Below are 26,185 nucleotides of genomic sequence, written 5' to 3'. Positions count from 1 at the left end.
TGACCAAACCCTAATGAGAAAGAAGGTTTTTTAAGAAACATGAAAGCTAAGTGAGAGCTGGCGGCAAACCGACCACACCTGCAGAGCCCCTGGCATCCCACGGCTCGTTGCTCTGTGGGGCTCCTTCTGAGATGAGCAGATGACTTGCCCCTCTTTGGGCTTCTGTGGGAAATCTGTGACGAACACAGAACTCCATCTTTGAGCTGCAGTTTGTCACGGAGCCGGGGAAAGACTCATTTGGGGAGCTCTTCACCATCATCTAGGACTTCTGAGATGTCTAGCCTGCAGGCTGAGTCACTCAGATCTTTGTGAATTTTAAAAAATTCTGCAATTTTTGACATCTGACAGCCTTGACTTTTTCATGAGAAGTGTGGAAAGACGGTGAACGGTCAGCTGTCTGTATTGTCATTGTTGCTATTGTTTAAATCCCCACTAGAAATTCCTTCCCTTTGGAAGTTTTATCTTCGCTAGAATAGTGCCTTAGTCCTTTCAGTTAGAGAAGCCGTGTGTTCGCTGCCTTGACGTCGATGCCCATTGAGGCACACGGACATTTTACACTGTGTCTTCCCTCTGGTGTTGTGTCTGTGCTTCCTGCCCTTAGGGCTGTTACCCCCTTTGGTGTGGTCAGAGGCCCCTCACATTTTTAAAAAATTTTTTATTGGAGTAGGGTTGATTTACACTGTTGTGTTAGTTTCAGGTGTACAGCAAAGTGAATCAGTTATACATATACATATATCCACTCTTTTTTAGATTCTATTCCCATATAGGCCATTAAAGAGTACCGAGTAGAGTTCCCTGTGCTATACAATAGGTCCTTATTAGTTATCTATTTTATATATAGTAGTGTGTATATGTCCATCCAAATCCTTCCCTCCTCATGCCTGGTAACTATAAGTTTGTTTTCTACATCTATAACTCTATTTCTGTTTTATAGATAAGTTCATTCGTAGCCTTTTTTTAGATTCCACATATAAGCGATATCATATGATATTTGTCTTTCTCTGTCTGATTTATTTCACTCAGTATGACAATCTCTAGGTCCATCCATGTTGCTGCAAATGGCATTATTTCATTTTTTATGGCTGAGTAATATTCCATTGTATATATGTACCACACCTTCTTTATCCATTCCTCTGTTGATGGGCATTTAGGTTGCTTCCATGACCTGGCTATTGTAAATAGTGCTGCAGTGGACATTGGGGTGCATGTATCTTTTTGAATTATGGTTTTCTCCAGATATATGCCCAAGAGTGGGATTTCTGGATCACATGGTAGTTCTGTTATTAGTTTTTTGGGTTTTTTTTTTTTGCGATACGTGGGCCTCTCACTGCTGTGGCCTCTCCCGTTGCGGAGCACAGGCTCTGCAGGCTCAGCGGCCATGGCTCACGGGCCCAGCCACTCCGTGGCATGTGGGATCCTCCTGGACCGGGACACGAACCCATGTCCCCTGCATCGGCAGGTGGACTCTCAACCACTGCGCCACCAGGGAAGCCCTGTTTGTAGTTTTTTAAGGACCCTCCATACTGTTCTCCACAGTGGCTGCACCAATTTACATTCCCACCAACAGTGTAAGAGGGTTCCCTTTTCTCCACACCCTCTCCAGCATTTATTGTTTGTAGATTTTTTGATGATGGCCATTCTGGCCGGTGTGAGGTGATACCTCATCGTAGTTTTGATTTGCATTTCCCTAATAATTAGTGATGTTGAGCATCTTTTCATGTGCTTTTTTTTAGCCTTCTGTATGAGAGACGCCTCACATTAATTATCACATTTTTGCTTACTGCTACAAAACCCAGCAACAGTTCACCAAGAGACACAAGAAGATCGGTGCTCTTTTTTATGAGACACCAGAGGGATGCTGTCCCTGCCAATAGAAAGTATTCTGGGACAGAGTCTGGGAAGACAGCACAGGCAGCAGCATGGTTTTTAATCTCTTAGAACCCCCAGGTAAGAGCAGAGTAACTCAATAGCAAAACTTCAAACCCATGAACAGTGACAAAACTAGGTGACAGGATATTCCCAAGATACAATGGGGCTTTTAGATGTTAGAACAGGAAAAGCCCCACATAGTACAGGAAAGCGTAGAGGGTCAGTCTGAGAGGAGTAGCTGAAAGTGGGGGTCCTTTTACTGATTCCAGGAGGGATGAGTAGAGGTAGCCTGAAGGGCAGTCTAAAGGATCTAGAGCTTTTCAGCCACTGTGCGCTCTGGAGCTAACCAACCAGGTCCTCCTCCAGAGCGACCCTACAGTGAGAAGCTGCCCGGAGTGGAATCAAATTGGACAGGGTGGGAACAACAGAAACTTAGGGGGAAAAGTCCCCATAAGGAAACAGAAGCAGGAAATTTCAGCAGTGGTATATTTGAACATGACATGAATGTAATGGAAGAGAGAGCTTTGTAAAGTTAGAATGACACCATGTTCTAAAAGTTCAGGAAAACTAATTTCACAGAGAAACAAGCAATAGAAAAGCAGTGAGTTCAAATCCCATACAAAGTTTTTATAAGATAAAAGAAAATCAGAAGCACAATGATATTTCTAAAGAAAGCATGCCAAAAAGACATGGCTTTGGAGAAAGTCACAGCTGTGACCTATGTCCAAATGAGCTGAAAGACATTAAGAAAATGATATAAAACATGGGGGGAAAAAACCAACATAAATCAGAATTAGGAAAACTTAGAAATGAGATGACGGAACTCAGGAAAGAATTTTAAATGGAAAAAACGAAGAGTAAACTAGTAAGAATACAAGATGAACATATACAAAAGGTAATTTTTAAGAGAAATGGAAGGAGAAAAACTGTAACATTTTAAAAGTGAAAAAGAGATACATTTCAAGAGAAAGGGACAGATATTGAAGAGGGGCAGAGTAATTTCAATATGTGATTAATAGGAGCCTGTGAAGAAGAAACACTAATAAGCAAGCTTGGGTCTGAACCACTCCCATCTCTGCCTCTGTCCTCACGCGGCTGTCTCCTCTTCTGTGTCTTTCCTCCGTGTTCTCTCATGAGGACCCTTGTCATTAGACTTAAGGCCCCCAAATAATCCAGGATGATCTCATCTCGAGATCCTTAATTACATCTGCAAAGGTGTTTTTTCAAGCAAGGCCACATTCGCAGGTTCTAGGGGTTAGAACACAGACACGTCTTTTGGGGGCCACCTTTCAACCCTCTGTAGTTGCTGAGCTAGCAGGTGCCAGAAACAGGATTTGAATCTCTTCTTATAATAAAGTTGCAAAAGGAACATTTTAATATTTCCAACAAATTAGCAATTCCTGCCAAGAAACTAAAGTAGGCAGCATGCTTTATAAGTAGCAGGACAGTAGGAGGTCAGCCTGTGAGCACCTGGGGACCTTGCCCTGGCGCCCCCTCTGTCAGCCTCTCAGAAGCACGCGTGCACTTCGTGAGTGAACATTCCTGGTCTCCTGAGTGAGGTGCCACTTGTTCTGTTCACAGGAGGAACCCAGGCCTCTCCGGAGCTCAGAACGCTCGTGTCTCTATTGTAGCGCTCACACCTTGTCTAGTGCAGAACTGAAAGCTCCTTGGAGAGTCAGAAGCCGTAACCCCTGCAGGTGAAAGTGTGCAAGTGTTGTTCCTTTTGGTGCCTCTAGCATCCTGCCCCTGGGCTGTGGCGACCCCCACTAGCCTTCGAACTTGCGAGTTGCTCACTCATTCCTCTGACTCATTCATCCGACTATGTAACAAAGCTAAAGTGTGAAGGGTGATATTGATTCCATGTGTTCCTCTTACCAGCGTTCCCTCCCACGGAGGTCTCCATGCCTTCAGCCAAAGGAGTGGATAATATATAACTTCAGACGGGATGACAGAGCCAAAGAAAAAGACATTTTGTGGCCAGGGAGGGTCCCTCGGTGCCCCTTTGACCCCTGAGCTGGCCGAGTCTCCCCACCTCCCAGCATCTGGGGCCAGGGGTAAAGCGGAAGGTGTGTGTCCCTGCCTCTGCCTGTGTGTCCGCTGCTCTGTTAGGGGGCAAGGGCTTGGTTTGGTTTGGTTTTTAGATTTTCCTGACTCCAATGATCGTCTTAAGCCTGGAAATCCAGGGATTAGGAACCTTCACAGCTCTGATACTGGGGAATATAACTGGTGAGAAAAAAAGACCCCAGCTTTTTAGGTGAATCCAGCTCTGAAAGTAGATTCCCATTTCCCCGTGAATCCTCTCGGTAAAGAGGGAACGAGGGAATGAGGAGTGTAGGGTAATGTTGACACACACGTACACGCACACTCACACGCACAATTGTATTGAAACAGAAGTGGCTTCTCCCAGTTTGATGTTTTTCGTTTCACGAGGCCTCCGCAACGCCGTTGAAGTGATTTCATCCTGCCTGTGCTCCCAGGCCACCTGCCCTTCCTCCCGCGGAATCAGCATCTGCTCAGACAGCCTCAGGGCCTTCGAAAACACTGGAATCCCTCCCCAAAAGTCAGGGAAGAAAAGAAGGAAGGAGCGGGGGTGGTGTGTGTGTGGAATTCTCCTTCAAAGAAGACGTTTTCCAGAAAAGCATTGCTTTATTGACACAAGTGTGTTAGGTCGCTTGAACCCCTGGTGCAGTCTGCCTTTTGGGCCCTGGACATGTTGCTGAGGTCTGTGGAGTTAGCATGGTGAAAGGTAAATGCTTCTTAGCGTCTCCCCTCCACCTCCAGCCTCCTGGTCTCCTCAGAGGATGCAGTAGTCATAGGGACTCTCCATCCTGAGAAAAGGCAGCCTGCTTTTTAGTTTCCTTGGAATAAAGAGAATCTGGGAGTGAAGGGACCAAGCGCAGCTGAACCACACATGGGAGGGTCCCTGCCCGTCCAGAAGGAGAATGAGTTCTGCTCTTGTTACACTTTGCAGAGGAATGTTCTGCAGACTGGCAAGCACAGGAGGTGATCCTGTGCGGTTTAAAAGAGCGAAAGGGGACAGAAAGGATGCTCCTTCCCGTTTATATGGACATCCACAGTAGATCGTGTGTGTTCTGTCGATCGTGCAAACCCAACAAGATCTTTAGATTCTCTGTACCCCATCCATTTCTATGGAGGATTAAAAAACCTTCCTGCACCAGCCTTCCACAACCAGTTTCCATTTGCTTGCTAAATCTATTTGAGGAACATTTCAACTCTCTTCATATCTATTTTTCCTACATACTTATTTCTTCTTAAAATTGGGCTTTTTTGTGTGCATAAATATCAGGAAAGTTGAAAATAAAAACGTATCTCTCTGCCCTGCAGTTTGAGAAGTTCTGCCCTTAATTGCCTCCTTCCTTTAGAAATTCGTCTTTCAAGGGTCTCTCGCTAGGTCAGCCCAGTTGCCTCACATTCATAAATTAATTTGCAGCGATTAACCTTCACCAGTATGAATGAAAACTTGCAATATGTTAGCAATGAGTTCTAAAATACCTGAAGAGGGGACATTTTGTATTTAAGGTCAGGTGTGTGCCTTTCACGAGGAAATGACACCCAAGTTGGCTTTCGTCATTTCATTGCCCATGCCACCCCTCCCCCCACCAATTTCAGAGTGAGAGGAGGGCAGCCTGCCTGCCTCTCTCTGCTGTTCTCCTCCCCAAAATATCAGAAGAGATGTGTGCGTGTTTCTCTCCTCAAACCTAACTGGGTTTTTGCATTGTATCCCTAGACCATCTCATCAGACCTGCTTGCATGCACGAGGCTAAAATCAGTTCTAAACTGATCCTCTGAGCGTCCATAGATAAACTTGAGCTAGTTCACCAACTTGGAAATGGCAGGCGAATGTTGGTGTGCGTGGGTCTGTGCATTTCCAAAGAGAGTCGGTAGCCCTCACTGAATTCTCGAAGGGGTGCGTTACCTCCTGAACTTAAGAAGTACTGCTCTCAACTGCCCTGTTCTCCTTTATCAGGACACCATCACCATCATCTCTTCTTTCAATGGAACTTTAGGTAAAATGTTGATATTTTGTTCCTTGTGAATGTTCGCATTTATTTTGATTTTAAAATAATGCATCAAGCTATCATTATTTTTTGTGATTCCTGAGTTTTCTGGCACTACCTTAAATTTTACATCCGAAGTGAGTGCCTCACTTGCCTTACCCTAATCCCAGACCTGAGTGAGCTCTTAACCCAGCCTTCCTTCCTCCGGCCTCTCGTCTGCTTCCCAGCCCGCACGTGGATAATGCCAGCCCCCTCCTTAAAGCCCTGTGCTGGGCTCGTAGCTCCTGCTGGACCCTTCACATGGCTCCCAAGAGCCCTTGCTCTAGCTTCTGAGGCTCCAGTGAGCTGCAGAAGGTATTTATTTCAGTCTCCTGAAGACATGTGACAAAATACAACGAACCTGCCCTGCCCAACCCCCCAGAATGCACTGAGCACTTCCCGTGTACCAGGCCTGGCGCAGAATCTTTATTTGGGTTATCTCACTCCATATTTAAATTTGCCCTAGGAGGTAAGTACTATTCTTGGCCCCATGTGGGGAAGCTGAGGTTCAGAGATGTAACAGAACCAGTATTTGAACTCAGGACTGTTTGACTCCAAAACCCAGGTTTTTATCTGAAATATTCCACGTCTCTCTCCACATTGGGCTTTCTGCCCAAAGGCAGAAATGAGGAGGGATGGTCTAACTCACGTTTGTGAGAACGAGCAGGAGGCATTGGGCCAGTTTTGCTGTCAACAGGTTTGCTGATAAAAACCCCTTTGTGGCTAAAACTGAGTGAAAGCCAGAAAAATCCACAAAATGAAGTTTGTAAGGAAACATTTTTTTCCAGGGAACAGAATAGGACCTTGGATCTAAACATGAATGTGTAGTATTCTTGCGCTTGGGGTTTTAGCTGAAAAGACACCGGAATAACCTTCTAACCTCCACTTGGAAACTGAGTGCTGAGATAGAGTAACCTTGAGGACAAAAAATAGGAAATGTTTTGGAACGTCCCCTAGTGACAGAATTTATGTGCTGAGAGCAGTCTTGAGCAAATAACACATCCAGAGTTAGAGGCAGACCCAGAGGAACGGGAATGCCGGAGCTTGTCAGAATCTACCCAGGACTGCGGTGTGGGCCGGGGGCACTCAGCCTGTGGGGAAGGGTTAGGAGTCAGAAAAGACCCCTGGGAAGTGCTCTGGGAAGCAGCAGCTTAACAGGCTCTGATGATACTTTGTTTTGGAACGTTTATTTATCCTAAGAAACTCTTCCCACTGCACCCCCTTTGCAGAGGTCAGAAAGGGCTCGGCATTCTGGATCTGCAGCTAAACCAGACCTGCAACTCAACCTGCCACAGTTGAGTTATGATTTATTATTCCTAATTCTTTTGCATTTTTACGGTGCCTTTTATGGTGCATTAAAGTGCAAGGGGCTTTTATATCCTTTATTCCCTTTGACCCAGAGGAAGTTCACTGGACATATACAGATGACCAGGAGCTGGACTTCTGGTCTGAGGCCCATTGTGACCTTGGCAAAGTCCCTCAACCTCTCTGAGCTTCAGTTTCTTCTGCAAATACAGTTGTGCCAACCTTAGCTCCCTCACAGAATAGTTGCTGGGATGCCACGAATGTGGAAGTGTCACCACCAGGGTTCTTGGCCTCCTTAATCAATAGAAATTGATGAGAGACCAGACAAGAAATTCAGGCAGGGCTTTACTGGGGCCCCTGCCGCAGCAGTGGGGAGTGAGAACAAGGAACATTTTCCCTTGCTCGCTCCCTGACTGGGGGCTAAACTGGCTCCTTATATGGGGTGAGGGTAGGGGTGTGTCCAGGGGGTCGGGCCGGAGGGGTGGCCTAGATCGTTTGCCCACCCCTTTGTGGTGTTGAGTGCAGGGGGGGCGCGCAGTACCCCGCTTTTGCTCCCGACACCTTGCTTTTGCCCCTGGCTCCTCAGAAGTGGCATTTGGGCTTTCTGGTCTTTTTGCATCTTACTGTCCATAATTTACCCCAACTGCACATGCATGCAGTTATTTTTAGTCCCTTATCGTTTCTTTGTATTTTGTCGCTCCCTGAGACGCTTCTCCAGGTGCAAGCGCTGCAGCAGTGGGTCCCAGGTCCCAACCTGTCTGAGAAGCATCTGGTAATGGCAGTGAACTGCACAGATCAGAAGTGTCCCACCTGGTGAGAATGTTGGTAGGAGAGGGTGGCAGTGACAGGCTGCAGAGCTCGCCCAAGGTGGGGTACTAGCATTGGGGTTCTTTGGCCAAACCGTCTGGCATTACCAGGGGACCGTCATGTGCCAAGCATGACGTGAGAATCGCTGAAATCGCCTTTAGCTACACACATGCACGTTTTAACTCTTAACACATGTGCCTACCAGTTAGCAGTTTGATGTCCCAGAAGGTAGAAGCAGCAATGAGGGGCACTGCTAATTTGGACACATGTCTGACAAATGAGGAGGAATTGGCTGGCGAAGTAGAAACGATGGAAATTTCGGTGAGAATGAAAACATCATCTTGGAACTGGGTAGGGAATTGAAAGGCATGAGCAGATATGTCTTCTTGACTTGAAGAAGGGAAATGACTTAAATTGAGGGGAAAACTACCTATGGGCCCACGACCTGAAAGGGGCTAGAACCAAGTCTAGAGAATCAGGGTGCTCTTGAAAATGAAATTCGGACGTATCAACCGCACAGGGCATGAGAAGGGAGGAAGACAGCTAAAGAATCGGATGAGGCCGATGAGGGGACCTTCTCTGATGATCTCAATTTTTAAATAGATCCTTTTAAATATGAAAGTAACACAGGCTTAATAGAGAGAACTGGGAAATAAAAAATGAAAAGGGGATAGTAAACATCACCTGTAACTCAGTTGAGTGACAGTTGCTGTTAATATTTTTATGTTGCGTTATAATATTTTTCTATAAGTTGTTTGAGATTATATATGCACACATGCTATTTTGTGATTTTCCATATGAATAGATACTCTTTATAAATATTATGTTATTGGCTGCATAATTTTCTACCAGAGATGTTGTTTACAGTTTATTTAACTATTTCCTTATTGATGTTCCCAGTTTTTCACTATTAAAAATAACACTGCAATGAACATCTTTGTGCATGAACGATTTCTCTGTATCCTAAATTATTTTCTTAAGATAGATTCTCAGAAGTTAACGTTTACAGGGCTCTTAAACTATCACCAAGTTATTTACTAGAAAGATCATGCCAATTTATCTTACCACTGTTTTCTGTGTGCCCGTCTGATGAGCTCAGATTTTTAAAAAGATGTATATAGTGGATGAAAGAACAAGTTACTGAAAATAAAATTTTTTATAAAACAAAAAATGAAATTTCATCATTTACAACAGCATGATGTACCTGGAGGGCCTTATGCTAAGTGAAACAAGTCAGACAGAGAAAGACAAACACTGTATGATATCACTTATATGTGGAATCTAAAAAATACAACAAACTAGTGAATATAATAAAAAAGAAGCAGACTCACAGATATAGAGAGCAAACCAGTGGTTGCCAGTGGGGAGAGGGGAGGGGGGAGGAGAAATGTAAGGGTATGGGAAGAAGGGACACAAACTACTATGTGTAGAATAAATAAGCTACAAGGACATATTGTACAGCACAAGGAATATAGCCAATATTTTATAACAACTGTAAGTGGAGTATAATCTTTAAAAATTGTGGATTACTATATACCTATGACGTATATAATATTAGACATCAACTGTACCTCAAGAACAAAACAATTTAACATATAAAGGAGAGTATTTTAGATCTAGAATGTTAAAACTAAGTGAGCTAAAAACTATGGGAGATGCTTAAGAAAACTGTGTTTGGAGGGGCAGTAAAAGAATGAGCACGGTATCAGCATGCAGATTGGGTTGGGTGGCAAACAGAAAACAAAACTGGGCAACTTCTCTCTTCCCTCTCTTCCATCAAGCAGGGTGATTGTCAGACTGAAACAGGTAGTACAAACTGACATGAGGGAATTGAAGCCCAAGATGGGTGAATTGATTGTAAAAGTGAATCTAAGTTGTTCTAAATAAATTCAAGGCTCTTGGCCCAGACAGATGACATCCCAGAATAAAGAACTTACAAGGGTGAAAGGCCGCTGGCAGTGATCCCTAAGCATTGTGGGAAATGGAAGAAGCACTAAAAGAAGGAATATAAGCCATTGTTTACCTGACACTCAGAGCAGAAAAAGGCAAAAAGGCAGTATGTACAGACTAAAAACAGCTAACCTGTTATAACTTTCAGATGAAACTCAGGAGAGATCTTCAAACATATATGTTATAAGCACTTAGGACAAAGTTATCCCTTAGGAACCAACCACCTGCCCCTTCTCTTCATCTTCTTCAATAAGGTTGCTCTAACTTTTGTAGTTATTGTATTTCTGGACATCAAGAAAGCATTTTATTTGAATTTCAGATGGTTCCATTTATGGCTGAACTGGAAAGATGTAGTCCAAATATCAGAGTATTTACATGCGTTGATAATTGAACACCTGTACCCAAACGGAGCCAATAACTGGATCAGTCTCCAGCTGAAAGAAGGTGGCTAGTGTGTCACCAGGGTGCTCTCATGTCAGCCCTCACCTAATCAGCGCTTTGTCGGTAACCTGTTGAGGTGACAGATGCTAATCAAAGCCACAGATGACATGAAGCTACAAAGTATTGATGATACTAGAGATGGGTCCAAATCTGGAGGGACTGCTGCAGGCTGGAATGATGATGGAGAATAGCAAGATGAAATCTAATACTGATTAATACACATCCTCACAGTGGGGTTCCAGACAGCAGCCATATATGTGCAGGGTAGGGAGGTTATAAAGATGATAATGGCAATTAGCTATTAGGTGCCTTTGCTCTATGCCAAATACTGTCCTTTGTATTTTATATCGTCATCATTTGTATCATCTTACTCTATCCTAGCTTTGTGTCATCTGCCGATTTGACAAGCATGTCATCTGTGCTTCAGTGCCACTTGCTTCACAAGTTGAAAGTTGTCCCCATTCTCCAGTTGAGGCGAGTGAGACACAGAGAGGTTAAGAAACTTGTCTGAGATCACACAGCTGGGAGGTAGAGTTTCCGTGCTGGTGCTCTGTGCCTACATGTTTAACCACTGTGAAAGTTCACACAGTCACTGAAACTTTTTTCTCTCTCTCCCTCTCTCTTTTTTTAAATCCTGAATTTAACTTGATGTCCTGCCAAAACACCAAATAACCTTAGACAGAGAGGCAAGGAGTCAATAAATATGGACTTCGGGCTAGACCAACTGGGTTCACATGTTGGCTCTTCCACTGGGTATGTGACTTTGGCCGTGTCACTTAACTTCTCAGTGCTCCAGTTTTCTCCTCTGTAAATGAGGATAGTGAATGTTTCTATAGTACAGGATGGCTGTGGGGATTAAATGAGTTGCCTACAGAAGGCATTTAGAATAGTGCCTTTCACACAGTAAATGCTGGTAAGCGTTTGCGGTTACAGACATCCCTGGGTATCCGCATGGGGGGATTGGTTCCAGGACCCCCTCAGATACCAAAATCCACAGATGCTCAAGTCCCTTATATGAACTCGTGTAGTATTTGCATATACCCTACCTACGCACATCCTCCCATATACTTTAAATCATCTCTAGATTACTTATAATACCTAACACACTGCAAATGCTATGTAATTTGTTGTGACTACGATGTAAACGCTATGTAAATAGCTGCTAGCACACAGCAAATTCAAGTTTTGCTTCTGGGAACTTTCTGGATTTTTTTTTCTGAGTATTTTTGATCTGCAGTTGGTTGGATGTGGAACCTCGATACGGAGGGCAACTGGAGAATCCATGTGGTGGGGTGTTAAGAGTTGGGGCCTGGTTTTCAATCCCAGCACCACCATTTCCATTTACCGTGTGTGGCAGTTTTCTCCTCTACAAAACGAGAAGGAATAACCATTGTAGTGAAGACTCATGTAAATCCTCAGTAATTGTTAGCTATTATGATGAACAGAAACATTGTCCAGATACAGAAAGGTTCTAGCCCTGCTTCTGGTACTACTTTTAGCAACGGGAGGCAAATGGCATCTCCAGAGGAGGCAGGCAGGCCCGTAAGGCTCTAAAAAAGGCAGTACAGAACTTCTGTTTGGACCAATGAAGGATGTTTAATCTTAAGGCAAGATGACTAAGCGAGGAAGTGATAAGGGTTCCTCACTATGTCAAGGGTTACGGAACTGTTCGGTGTCATCGAATCTAGTTATGAGACACCGTGGGAGGTTGGAAAGAGTCAGGGAACCTGGGGGAACTTGATCCTGATTCAATCTCTTAACTTTTCCCAGCTTCAGTTGCCTAATGAATAAGAGGCAGTGGGAGTTGTCTTCTACGATTCTGTCCTCTAAGCCACAGAATCTGCAGCCAGTTCCTGTGTACACAGAACATTTAGGATAAAGGGTGTTTCTGATGAATGTTTACTATAGCAAAAGAGCTTGAATTGAGTATTACGCAAACGAGCAACATCCTCTAATGACTCTGAGCCCCTGTTTCCTCATCTGTTAAATTGAAATGAGACTACCGTGGGTTTCACAGGGCTCTTTGGAGAATTACCTGAGGTCATACATGTGAAAACACCTTCTTAAAATGTTGTCTATTATTGCCGTTACCGGGTTATAAGTTTTCCAAGAATTAGAATATAAAAAAATACTCGTAAGCACCAAACTCTATTTAAAGTAACTTAATCTGTTTTCCGTGATTCAGAGGAGGCTTCAGGAAGTTACAAAATCTCAGGGTCATTGTCGTGAGCACGGAGTAGCTCTGTAGAAAAAGGGTCCCAGCTGCTTGTAAATGGGAGCGTCTTGACCGTATTAAACCCAGAAGGGAAGAGAGATCACATACTCTAAGCCCCTCGTTTTACAGATGAAGCCACTGAACCAAAGAGAAACTGAGTGGCTGGCCCAGCATCACATGTTAATTAATGGCAGATCTGGGAATAAAATCCAGGTTCCTATCTCTCAGCATGCTTTCCGTCGTTAGTTTAAACATAACTCAAAAAGTCTGAATCGAGGCTAAGAGTGTACTGATGAATGTGGCTGCTTCTTTGAACATGGAATTGGAGAGCTATCACAAGGAAGTTTAAGGGTCTGGGTATGTCATTGAAGGGTACGGCCCCATGAACTTGACTTGACCCACTTGGGAAAAAAAGTGCGGTGGAACTCTTAGTAATTTTCTTAATCATAGCAGTTCATTTCTTCTGTGCAAAATCCTTCTCAACTATGCTCTGAAATTAATTGGCGTTAAAAATGCAGGTCTTGGGGTGGCTTTCACAGGCTTGTTATGTGCACAGGGAATAGCATAATGTAGGTACGCAATAATGGTCTCTCTCTCTTTTCTTTTTACTAGTGATCATTAACATGTATATTCTCCAACTTTGTTGAGCTAACATTGCAACACGTAACTGTAAAACAAGTTACATGTGATGCGTTCCTCCCTGGTCTTGCTCGTGTTCTGTCACACTAGCAACTGTCTACGCAGGATTGGCGTGTGCACAGCAGGTGCCTGTGAGCAAGTAGCTAGTGACGGTAGAGCCTTATTCCTGGATGCATTAAAAGCAGAGTCTCGCCTACACCTCCCTCTTCTTCCCATGTATAATCTCTTTCTCCAGGGATCTACAGGGTTTTTTTTGCTCTATTTTTAGTCTGTTGATAACTTGAGAAACCTCCCAGGATCAAAGTCTCAGAGGGGCAGGATTCATTTCACTCAGTCTTTTCGGAATCCCCAGTGGATGTTGAAAATCAGTCTGCATTCTGAATCTGGATGGGAAATACGTGGGTCAGCAGAACGTGGTGGATAAGAGCACAGGCTCGGAAACCCGGTGCCCTGGGTTCGAAATCTCAGCTCCTCTTGTGTTTTTGGTCACTGTGGTCGTGTGCCTTTGGGCAAATCCCTTAAATGCCCTGGGCCTTAGTTTCATCAGCTGAAACCCCCTCTCATAGGTTACTGTGAGCATGCAGTCAGATGAACTGGTATTTATAAAGTGTTCAAAATGGTGCTGGGTGACTATTAAGTGAATTCAATGGTCCTGATTCGACGGGAGTGACTTCTCCATCCAAAGGTGTAACACCCAGGCCTTAGGGCCCTGAGGTTTGAGGAAAGGAGGCTTCTTTTTCCTCAATTAGAATGGCAGAGCGCATCCTACACCAGGACCTTTTTATTCTATTGAGTTGAAAAGGGTACAGCAGCGGGACTTGACTTTGAACACCAAAGTTCATCAAACCTCTTCCGGCTCGGTGCACGGGTCCGCATTCTCTCTTTGGAAGCGCGATGATTCTGCATCAGTGTATCGCCTGGCCTCCAGCAGGTAGCCTAGTCTGTCGGGGTCACTTTTGTAAAACTGCTAGGATTGCCATGGTGTTGCCGGGACGGACTGAGACTCGCCAGGTCCCCTTAGCCCACAAGCGTTCAGTAGGTCCCTGGTGAGGGGGTTTCCACGTGATGGTTCCACTTGCTTCGGGGGCTGGGCTGTGGGAGAGATTAATGGGAAGTGAAAAGAGAAACAGTTGTTCTTAACCGGCAGGGCTGTTTGGAGTGTGCGACTCTTCTTGTATTTAGGGAAAAGATTACTCATGCGTATTTTCTTCCATAGAATATAAAGAACCTCAAATTACTACTGTGTACCCACCCCCTTCTCACCCGCCTCCCTCACTTCAGTGTCTCCTCTGCAGAAACTTCAGCATTTTACTCTCATTTCCCCTCCCGAGCGGGATTCGGTTCTGTATTTGCTTTGGCACTCCCTCTTCCAATAAGCTACCCCCGTCCTTTTTCCTGTTTCTGACCAAGCATCTTCTGCCCTGCGGCCCTCTTGCCCCAAGGCAGTTGCTTAGGCCATGCTTGTCTGGTCCTCACATTCGTCCCCTAAAGGCTGGCTGTGCTCTTGCCTCTTGTGTGAAGGAGAAGAAAGGAAAATTCCCTAATAACTAATCACTCTGCTGTTCCCGTTCAAAGGTGACACCACTGAGTGTAGGAAGTCAACTCTAAGGGTTTGTGTTGTTGTTTTTTTTAACCAGTTCAAAAGTTGAGGTCTTGCTGAACCATTTTCACACACACCCCCCACACACACCTCACTGTGATACCAGATATGCATTTTCAAGGTCATTGGGAAGAGCTGGGATACCTATCTCCAAGGACCTTTTTTTTATTAACTTTTTAAAATGCAATTTTTTTAATGTATTATTTATTTGGTTGCACCAGGTCTTAGTTGTAGCAGGTGGGCTTCTTAGTTGCGGCTCACGGGCTCCTTAGTTGTGGCACACAGCCTCCTCAGTGGCGGCATGCATGTGGGATCTAGTTCCCTGACCAGGGACCGAACCCGGACCCCCTGCATTGGGAGCGTGGAGTCCCATCTACCGTACCACCAGGGAAGTCCCTAAAAATGCAATTCTTAAAGGTTACAGTTATTACCAAATACTGCCTATATTCCCCCATGTTGTACAATACATCCTTGAGCCTCTCTTACACCCAGTAATTTGTACCTCCCACCCCCCGACCCCTATATTGCATCCCCCCACCAGTGGAAACCACTAGTTTGTTCTCTGTATCTGTGAGTCTGCTTCTTTTTTGTTATATGCACTAGTTTGTTGTATTTTTTGGATGCCACATACAAGTGATATCATTCAGTATTTGTCTTTCTCTACCTTATTTCACTTAGCATAAGGCCCTCCAAGTCCATCCATGTCCCAAGGACCTTTTTTTTTTTTTTTTAATGTTATCTTATTTTTGGCTGCATTGGGTCTTCGTTGCTACAGGCAGGCTTTCTCTAGTTGCGGCGAGCGGGGGCTACTCTTCGTTGCAGTGCATGGGCTTCTCATTGCGGTGGCTTCTCTTGTTGTGGAGCACGGGCTCTAGGCACGCAGGCTTCAGTAGTTGTGGCTCGCGGGCTCAGTAGTTGTGGCTCGCGGGCTCTAGAGCGCAGGCTCAGTAGTTGTGGTTCACGGGCTTAGTTGCTCCACGGCACGTGGGATCTTCCCGGACCAGGGTTCGAACCCGTGTCCCCTGCATTGGCAGGTGGATTCTTAACCACTGCACCACCAGGGAAGCCAAGGACCATTTTTAATAGGCATTGCTTCTTGGCCCAGTCAAGAGTCCAAAACAAAACCTTGAATTCTTTAGTGGCTGTGTTTATTCTAAAGATCATAGAGTAGTAACATACTACACGTTATTATTTTACAATGCTCCTTTCTTCACGTGAAAAAAAAATCATAAAACTTAAAAAACAAGGAAAAAACTCTCAATGCCCATCTCTAATTATTTCAGTGCCCAGAGTGCTTTATTGGTGCCCTACACGGTGGACCAGTTTCAAAGAGACTTCCCCAGGGTCCAAGGAAGCCAGCTGCCCTTCTTTAAAACTAGACTTTGCAAAGAAGCCAACTGCAAGACAGAGCCAGTTGTCATGCCCAGTGGCCCTGCATCTTCTCAAGGGCATCTGAGCCATTCCATTCCCCAGTCCACCCGGGAGGAAAAGCAGCCCATCCAAATAGACCAGACAGTGCTTTGTCATGCCTGACATAAGGATGAAAGGTGCTTCTTTCCAGGATCAAACTGAGGGACACTTGTCAGAGCACACACTTGGAGTCTACTTAGCAAGCTGAAGTAACTAAATAGAGAGACTGACGCTCCTCTTAGCAAACACTGATTCTGTTGTATTTGAACTATTAATTCATACGATATTTTAGAGAATAAAGCACTCTTGAGCATCTAGCTTATTCTAACCCCTCAGTTCTCAGGCAGCTTGGTTTCAGGATTTCTTTTGATTCTTTAAAATTATTGAAGACCCCAAAGAGCTTTGCTCATGTAGCTTCTATCTATATTTACCATATTGGAAATTAAAACTGAAAATTTTAAGTATTTGTTATAATATATATAAAAATATTGCTTAACCCACTGAAAAATAAGCCAAGTAAATGTTAACATAAATATATATTTATGAATATATTTTCCAAAACCAAAAAAAATGAGAGTGGCATTCTTTGTTTTACATGTTTGCAAGTCTCTTTAATGTCTAGCTTCATAGAAAATGGATGGATTCTCATGGCTGCTGTCATATCACATGCTGTGTAGCCTCTAGAAAATTCTACCGTATGCTCATGAGGGAATGAGAATGAAAAAGGCAGAGATAACCTCTTAATATTGTTATGAAAAGAGTTTTGACTTCATAGACACCCTGAAAAGGTCTTGGGAACCCTGAAGGGTCCCTGGATCACACTTTGATAACGACTGCTCTAAACCACTTGAATGATATGTCCAAGATTTCCCGCAACTGCAAAATCAAATAAAAACAGATTCACAGTCAGGCTTCCAGACAGAGACCCAGCCCGAGCCATCCTCTCAGCTCCCTTTCACTTACTCCTGTCCGACTCAGACTTCAAGTACCACCCCTACCAGGAAGTTCTGACATCAGCAAGTACAGTAAACAGGCGAGAGACCTTTTATCCTTACCTTGCCCTCTCATTCCCAGAGGCTCTAGCCTGATAGCTTCCCAGAGGCGAGTGCGTTGCTCTTCCTGGAAGAAGTTTCAGGGAACACTTCATTATTTGGCATCTCTGGAAGGTCAGGCCCCGCTCTGGAACATTCTCACTTTGAAAGGACGCTGGGCTACAATCAGATCAGCTCTGATTCTTTTTTTTTTTTTAACATCTCTATTGCAATATAATTGCTTTACAGTGGTGTGTTAGTTTCTGCTTTATAACAAAGCGAATCAGTTATACATATACACATGTTCCCATATCTCTTCCCTCTTGCGTCTCCCTCCCTCCCACCCCAGCGCTGATTCTGAAGTCGCCTCCAAAGCACACTGACACTTGTCATGACTCTGAGCCCCCCCAGGTGCCTCAGGCCCACTCCACAGCTGCACCTTCAGGGCAGACCAGGAATCCGGACACCCCTGGAGCTGGAGCCGGCCAAGGAAGGACAGGGCTGTGAGACCTACGGTTCCTTAAAGACATAAAAAGGGATTTTTCCCCCCCATTTTGCCTCTAAATAAAAAGTTCATTTGATATCGCACTTTGCCACTCATGAAGCTTGAGTTTTACGTGGGATTCAGAGCGGAACCTAAGGGCTCTTCGGATACGGAGACTCAATTTCATTAACCATTCGGAAATCTTTGCCCTTTATTTCAACTGTCTAACTGACAAGACCTTTTTTCTCTCTCTCCCTCTTTTCTTTCTGCCTTGCTGTCTCTCCAACAGGCTTGCAGCCAATGTACTGGAGCAGAGATGACGTAGCCCAGTGGCTCAAGTGGGCTGAAAATGAGTTTTCTCTCAGGCCGATTGACAGCAGCACGTTTGAGATGAATGGCAAAGCTCTCCTGCTCCTGACCAAAGAGGACTTTCGCTACCGGTCTCCTCATTCAGGTGAGGGTCTGGACTCCGGACACGGGCTCAGCCTGGAACGTCTGGTAGCCAGAGTTGGCCTTTGTCACCACTTAGCCTCCCAAGAGATCTCCACATCGTCACCGCGAACGCAAGGACAGTGACCCAGCTTAGTAGAGGACAGATCCTGCTGACGTAGGCCAGTTTGAGGGGAGAAGAGGAAGAATTTCCAGGACCGGGGGAAACTTTTAAGGTTAGGAGAAGTAACCCAGTTCGGACCTATAGACCCTGGTACTTAAGGGATCTCATTGCACCACCAAATAAGGAAGAAAATGCATTCTGACCCTCTCTCTCTGCCTTGCTTCTGATTCTGAAGTCTTTTACAAGAGATGCTTGAGCGTGAGTGTAGATTGCAAACTGCTCAGTTAAAAACAAAGACAGGAAGATTTCGCTAGCGGTCCAGTGGTTAAGACTCTGCACTCCCAGTGCAGTGGACGTGGGTTTGATCCCTGGTCAGGGAACCAAGATCCCACATGCCGCGTGGTGCAGACAAAGAAAACAAAAACAAATAACAAAAGACAGCAGAGGCAGGGGAATGAGCACTGCTGAGGTAGGAGGAGTAGAAAAGGAAAGAAGAATCGAGGGAACGAGAGAGAAGGGCTGGGAAAGGTGGAGATCCTAGTAGCCCAGGCAAGTTTAGAAACAAATGCCCGGGGCTTCAAGTGATTTCCTTTAGAAGTACTGAATTCTTTGAAGTAATGCATCTTGTAGCTTGTAGAACCCCTGAAAAATACAAGCAACGCATCTAACGAGAAAGATTTGTCAAAATAAGGGCTCCTGAAGCCACATGGGAAGGTTGCATTCAGTAAGGAGCTTTTGTACCTGCAAAGTGTATTCCTGACGTGGGGAAGGTTTCAAATATACTTTCCAACTTCATTTCTCACACTTGATGGGTATTTTGAAGTAGAGATTTGGGAACTCCATATGTCCAAGGGGAACTTTGGTCTCAGGTTTCTGCCTCTTGAGTGCAGTTATTCAAGGACTGATGGGCCCTCCCTCTGTCAAGTCTCACCGCCAGCCCCACTTCGATGCAACTCGTCTGGCAGAGACCGTGTCTTCTTGACTGAGGGCAGGGGTCCCACAGGAGGTCTGTGCCCAGCCACGTTTACCCCGATTTACTCCTGGAGGCTGGCCGGGAGTTAATGCACTAGCTAACCGCCACGAGGAAACAGCCCCATCACAGAGGGTAAGATAAGGGTGTGTATGGAACAGTATCGCCCCAGCTTTTCCCAATTGCAGCAGAACCGTTTATATGAGGAAATGATAAAGGGGAAGTTTCCCCCCAGAAGTATAGATGTTAATGGAAACTTGAAAACTTAAATCAAGGCTGAAAAACAGATCATTGCTATGGTTTTATAAGGGACATAAACCTACCTGGAACATTTGGTCTTCAATCATTGATTCTTTCTGTAGCCTCAGAACAAGAAAACCGTCAAACAATGATATAAATAAATAAATAAAACTAACCTAAAAGGAACCTCGATAGTTCCTTTTAATTTAATGCAAAAACACTTCCCTTTTCTGTTCCAGTGGAAACTCAAAGATTATACTCAAAGGGGCAAAGTTACCTATCTGGAGGAAAAGAGTTCTGACTCTTCAGGGTTCCGGAGAAATTACTCATGTCAGGCAAACAGAGGAAAACATAGTGATGTGTTTTAACTTGATTTGACTTAGACTTTGTAAATCTGCCTTCCCCCCACCATATCTCAGGCGTTCCTTTTTGTTGCTGATTTATTTTTCTGTCCGGTGACCTCTCAACTTTCCTTGTGAAACTAGGTTCTCTCTGCTCAAAGCTGGGAGCGAAGATACACAGAACCTGTCAGTACGCCCTTGCCACTTTGTCAGGTCTTTGCCGGGTGGGCCACGTGGGAAGCCGGACAGGAGCGTGCTGCCCAGTTGGAGCCAGGATTGCACTGAACCTGAAGGCGCAGGGAGCTGGGGAAGGAGAGAGCAGAGTCGGGTGGGTCTCAAGAAAGCAGGAGTGAAATTGGTCTGGGACGTGAAGGATGGAACTGAGTGGGTGGGTCACTGGAGCAGCATTAACTTAGTGTGTTTGGGCGGCGGTAAGGAAGCCCCCCTACGGATGGAAGAGGCAGCATAAGGCTGGTGCGATAGTCGGGGCGTGGTGCTGTAGCCACGGTTGGGAGGGGGCAGTAGAAATTCATTCCGTGAGTGTTCCCTGGGCAGCCCCACATCAGAGGACGGAAATTTGGGCTGAAGGACTTGAGAGATAGAGATGACTTCCAGTTGGGTTGTCCAGTGAGGCTCAGTGGTGTGGTAGTGGAGCCGGACTTTGAAAGCTTTGAAAGGTGAGCAAGCGGTAGGTAAGGAAAGGTGTTGAGGCCAGTTCGTGTGGGGGAGGAACTCAGAGAGGAGGCCACGTGAGCTAGACACTGTTCATCGGCACTCATCACCGCCCCCCCTCACCTGTCTGCTTGCCTCTTCATGTCTCAAGTTCTGCTACTTTCTCCAGGAATGCTTTCCCTGGCTCCCATCCCTGCATCCCTGATTCCACCCCACCTTCCATTCCTCCACCTCTCCCCACCTCGGTCTGGGTCCTCTTTTATCTCAGAGCATTTCCTAATTCTGTCATGGCCCCTGACACACACACACACACACACACACACACAGACACACACACACACACACACACACAGACACGAGTCACACACTGTGTTACATGTGATTGTTTTCTAATCCGTATCCTCTCCCGGAGTAGAGAGTTCAGTCTGGACAGGGCTGTGTCCTGTTAAGCTGCCACGTCTCCAGCATCTAGTGCAGCATTCAGTCAGCACTCAATAAATATTGGTTGAATTATGACCCAACCTGAGAGTGCCTTAAAGCCCAGGTTAAGGAGATTAGATGTTATTTTGCAGGTAATGGGAAACCACTGAAAGGTTTTGATCAGGAGAGCGATACGATTGGAGCTCTCCCTTTGGTATAGACATTTGCCATCAGTGCATAGGGTGGATTTATTGGATTGCTAAAAGCAGGGAAGCTAGATACAGTGCTCTTGCTACGGTCCTCATGCAAGGTGCTGAAGTCCAGAATAGGATCAGTGACACCAGAATAATAATACTTCCGGCACTCTGGCCAAGCGATGCCAGGACATCCAGGAAGATGCGTCCTGTTCTGCAGAATCTGAGACAGGAACCAGGCCAAGCTGGGAATAATCATTTTGAGTATCATCCCCATTACATCAAGCTGAGCATAACTTTACACCGTAGGTAATTTAATTAAGGCATCAACTGGAAAGCCATGGACAGAATATCAAGGTGATACCTGCCAGTAGAGGCCATAAGAAAACTTATCACAAACAGGGGAGAATTGTCAGAGGGATTGGAAGACAGAACTAAGTAGGAGTTGAGAAGACCCTTCCCATGGAGTAGCCAGCCAGCAGGGTGATGAGGGCGTGATATACCTGCTCACATTCTCCTTAGATAGAGACAAGGTGTAAATAGAAAACCTTGTTTCTCTCTCAGGTGTAACATTTGGTACTGCTGCTTCTGACGTGGGCTTTGCTTTTGCCTTTGGTGTAGATGTCGTGAGGCCCAGGTTCTACACGTGGCTCTTCCGCAGATCACATCACCTCATTTGCCCTTATTTTCCTCATCCATAAAACGGGATTTTCAGCGAGGGGATCCTAAACTCCCTTCAACTCTGAACAGGTCAACCCAGCTTCAGCCACTGAAATTGTTAAGCTTCCAATAAACATTACAACTTCCCACCTACAGGCAGTAAATAAATATTCAAGAACTTGGTCTCCTTCGACCTGTATACCTTGTAAAACCTAGACTTCACCCGGTTTTTTCCTGTCTTTCCTTGGATCTTTTTTGCTGCCTACGACAAAGCAGCAGCTTCTCACTAGTCATGGGGCTGCTAGAATGCAGCAAAAGTACCTGGTGGCCGGCGCATCACCATGAATGGATGTTTATAGCTTCCTCCCAGCCACGTTTCCTGCCTGGCCTCACCCAGACTTCTGCTTTCTGTGTTTGGAAATAACATTCCTTGACACTACTCATTCCAGATGTAGAGAGGAGAGAACGGGAGCTCAATGAATTATAATTACTTGAACTACTGAGATACCTGAAGTCAAATATGGTAGCCTCTCTGAACTCCGCATTCTTTGACCAGTTTAACAAACTGCATTTACCGTGTCCACCTCCAGGACAAAGGTCCTCCCTTTTCAACCACTAGAATAAAATAGGGAATGTACTAGAATGTACTTTAAAATATCATCTCCAAACAGAAGATGTCAAGGTTGAATATAAATGGGATCTAGTTTTTGAAATAATCTCTCAATCAGAGGATACGACAGGATGACATATTTATGACATTCTCAAAGTTAAGGAAAAAATGTACAGGAATCTCAGCTTTATAAACTGTCACCCGGACAGGGTAATTTCACCTAGTCCTTGAGCGACTAGGTAGTTACCATATTAAATGGTCTGGGATGATTTAAATTCAAAGGGATTTCACTGAATTTTATGAATTCAGTGAATGTCTTACAATGAATAACTCTGTGTTTCTTGACCACCTTGAGACTGTGAAAACATATTAATAAGACGGAACAGACAAGTTAGCACTAACTTTTATTTAGAGTTGTTCAGGTGGAACGTATTTATGTATCCATTATTTAAATGAACAAAAAGTTATTAATTTAATTCATGTTAGACTTTCTATCAATACTACAAAAAAAAAAAAAAAAAAGCGAAAAGCAAAACAAACATATTTTCAAAGTTCCTTCAAGCCAGTTCAGCAAAAAGTGAATTGGGGTTTTCCTAAGTAAATCAGTTTTTCCCGTACTGCGGTGTGATGTTACAAACCTCTCCAACCCACCAGAACCTTTGACTTTGGAAATACGCTTTGCTTGTGATCTTCAAATATAGCAAAATTTCTTTGAAATTTCTTTAAAGTGAAAATACCAGTCTTTATCTACATATAGTTCCTTGGAAACCAACTTGCCTATTAATCTCTATTAAGCAATGGTGGGTGGTTTGCTGAATTGAGTAGCTGAATCAACGGGCTGTTTTAGACTCAAGTCACAGGGTCTGAGGCCGTGGGTCACAGAGGGGAACGTTAGCCCTGAAGTGTGGGAGTTCCAGCAGACATGACCCTTGACTGAAGACACGCAGAGTGGCTTCTTTCTTCCCTTGCTGTGTCCTGGAGCAACACAAGCGAAAAATATGTGTATTACCCATCGGAGAAGTGCTTAGATATAAGTCAGTTACAGGAAAGTCACTGCATTTCTTAGAACTTAGCTTATCCTGGCAGTGAAATGGTGGCGATAACTGAACTTTCTGCTGTACAGAGTCATATTTTAACATGTAAAACATACAACACGTCCTTTAATTAACAGTGCATACTTATGTCACGGTATTTGGATTTTCTCACAAGCTTATTCTTTGCTTTATCTTACCTTATATTCTGTATCCAGGTAAAGGCAGTTGTCTTACTAGATGTCTTTTCTAAGTGATTTATTCTCCTCTTAAATATAATATTCAAATTTTCCCACAACCTGCTCCCATTTTTTCCCTAAGATCTCCGCGTCCAAGACAGAGATACCAACTGAATTTCACATATTTGTTCCTAAGTAAAAGAGTAGGTTTATTTTTACGGTCACAGAAGGCACTCCGCATTACATTAAGCAGCCTACAAAAATGGATTGAATGGAATGCTTGGAAACTAAGATAGAGCGGAGTTGGAAAGCCAGGCCATCCCATGATGGGAATGTTTGTTAGGCCACCAGTGGGATCCCCCAGGCCTGCGTCTGCGTTGGTGTTTTCACTGTGGAATTTATGATGAAACTGAAGGAGCCGAGGCCTCGGACTTCACTTTGAACCTATCACAGGCAGAGAGGACCGGCAGAGAGAGTTTTCTCTGACAAATCTGAAGTGTCCCTCCCACACTGTGCCTGCTTTCATTTACTTATTTATTTTTTAAAGAATTGGTCAGAAGGAAACTAAAATCTCTGAATAAAAACGGAAGAGAGAGACAGAGAAAAGAGAACAGTTTGCAGATGTAAGAATGTGTTACTTTAGATAATCTTCGTAGGAGGAGGTGTACGTAGTAAATCAGCACCAGAAAAATGCAAATTTTCAATAATGTGACGATTCTGCTTTAAACCTACTGAACCCAAGAAGTTAAACGATGTGAAACGCCTGGGGGAGAGGCTCTGGACAGTCTTGAAGATGACGCTCTGCACTGGTCCCCGTCTTCTGCAGCACAAGCCGTGTATAATAAGAACTTGAAAACTAATCAAACGCTTTCACTGATGACACCGTTTTAGGAAAATATTTGAAGGAAACAATCCAATAGAGGGACAAAAAAGATGCCCTTAGCAATTCTATTTATAATGGTAAAAACTGGAAATGCCCAAGCCACCCCCGACAGGAGACTTGCTAAAAAAAAAATGCGGAGAATATAAATATAGAGGAATACACTGTAGCTTTACGGCCATTCATTGAGTCACTTCTTATTTCTTCAGTAGATCATACAGGGCCTTGCGGATCACGTTCAGCACTTTACATGTTATTTTAAAGACAGGTAGAAGCCATTCAGGGTCTGAAGCAGAGACTGGCATAATGAAGTACAGAGGTGAGAAGTAGGGATGTAGGGCCGTCGGCATGGCTGGTAGGTAGGCGCAATGGCGGTGACTTAAACTAAGATGAACCAGCAGAGAAAAGGGGGTGATTCAAGCAGTATTTAGAAGGCAGAGTCTGTAAGTCTTGGGGACCGATTAGATGTTGTATAAGTGGGAGAGAGGTGTTAAGGATGAGTGCCGAGTTTCTGGCCCAATCAGGTGGGCGTTTACTGCACTAGGAAACACCACGTGGGTTGTAAAGGCGTTTATGTCAAACACATAAGATGCGCGGTGCCCGGGTGGCATGCAAGAGGATGTATGTAGGAGGTAAGTGAAGGTTCTGGAGTTGAGGAGGTAGGTCTGGCTGGAGTAGATTTAGCATAGACAAGCTGATTGAAGCCATGGGAGGGGCTGAGATTACCCAGGGAGAAAGATGATGGGAGATCTGGGAACCTTAAAGGTTGGGGAAGGAGGGAGAGCAGAAAGCCAGGAGACGGAGGAATGTCTGAAGCCAAGGGGTGTTCTAAGGCCGGGGGGCGGGTGCAGTGACTAGTGGTGATGATGTTGCTGAGAGGCAGCAAGTCCCCAAGTACCATTGCCCTTGGGTTTGATGACAGTGAGGTGACGTCAGCAAGAGCGCTTTGGAGAGAGGGTTGGAGTGGAGACCAAAGGGCCCTGAGGAGTGAACGGAGAGGGCTGTGGTGATGACAGAGTTGGACAGCTCCTCAGGGAGTTTGGCTGCGATGGGAGGAGGGAAACAGGAACAGCACCCGGAGGGGAAGATGAGGACAGAGGTGTGTGCGTGTGTGTGTGCGTGTGTGTGTGCGTGTGTGTGTGTGTGTGTGTGTGTAGAAGACAGGAAACACTTGAAGCTGCTTAAATGCTAAAGAAAAGAACCCTATAGAAAGAAGTTGAAGGTACATTGTGAACTAGAAGGAAAGAGAAACCATGAACTAGAAATATCTGTATGAAATGATGTCAACTGGAAAAAAATTCCATTCTTATGAATGTGCCTTTATGAAACTTATGCATGTCCTTTAAAGACAAAAATATTGAAGCAGAGCAAATAGTTTCCAGATTTTTTGGAGACACATCTGTTAATAATTATCATAATCACAAGGGGTGCCATCTCCTGAGCGCACAGGAGGGCAGACGTGCGGCTGGCGCACTTGTTCACATTATCTCATTTAATCCTCTTAACAGCCCTGCGGAGTCTGGGCATTTTTCTCATTTGAGACAAAAGAATATTTAACTAAGCCTTGAACTAAGGCTCAAAGAGAAAAGTAGTTTGCCTCAGGGCACGCAGCTGTTGAGTAGAGGA

The 26,185-nt window shown here is 44.7% G+C and overlaps 1 protein-coding gene across 7 annotated transcripts in view; it reads left to right on the top strand.

Moving 5' to 3' along the window:
- The window catches only part of ETV6 (ETS variant transcription factor 6), a 240,456-nt gene that overhangs the window by 171,350 nt on the left and 42,921 nt on the right, over window positions 1-26,185 (top strand). For all 7 annotated transcript variants that reach the window (XM_027129586.1, XM_027129589.1, XM_027129588.1 and 4 more), the window contains one exon: window positions 18,099-18,263. In XM_027129586.1, coding sequence (XP_026985387.1) covers window positions 18,099-18,263 — 165 coding nt within the window. The remainder of the gene's footprint in view (window positions 1-18,098; window positions 18,264-26,185) is intronic.

The sequence above is a fragment of the Aethalodelphis obliquidens genome, unplaced genomic scaffold (assembly GCF_003676395.1).
Source record: "Aethalodelphis obliquidens isolate GAN/ISIS:26980383/991018 unplaced genomic scaffold, ASM367639v1 scaffold36, whole genome shotgun sequence".
In the NCBI taxonomy this organism is placed as follows: domain Eukaryota; kingdom Metazoa; phylum Chordata; class Mammalia; order Artiodactyla; family Delphinidae; genus Aethalodelphis; species Aethalodelphis obliquidens.
The sequence above is the reverse complement of the archived record's forward strand: the minus strand, read 5'-3'. Positions and strand labels throughout refer to the sequence as shown.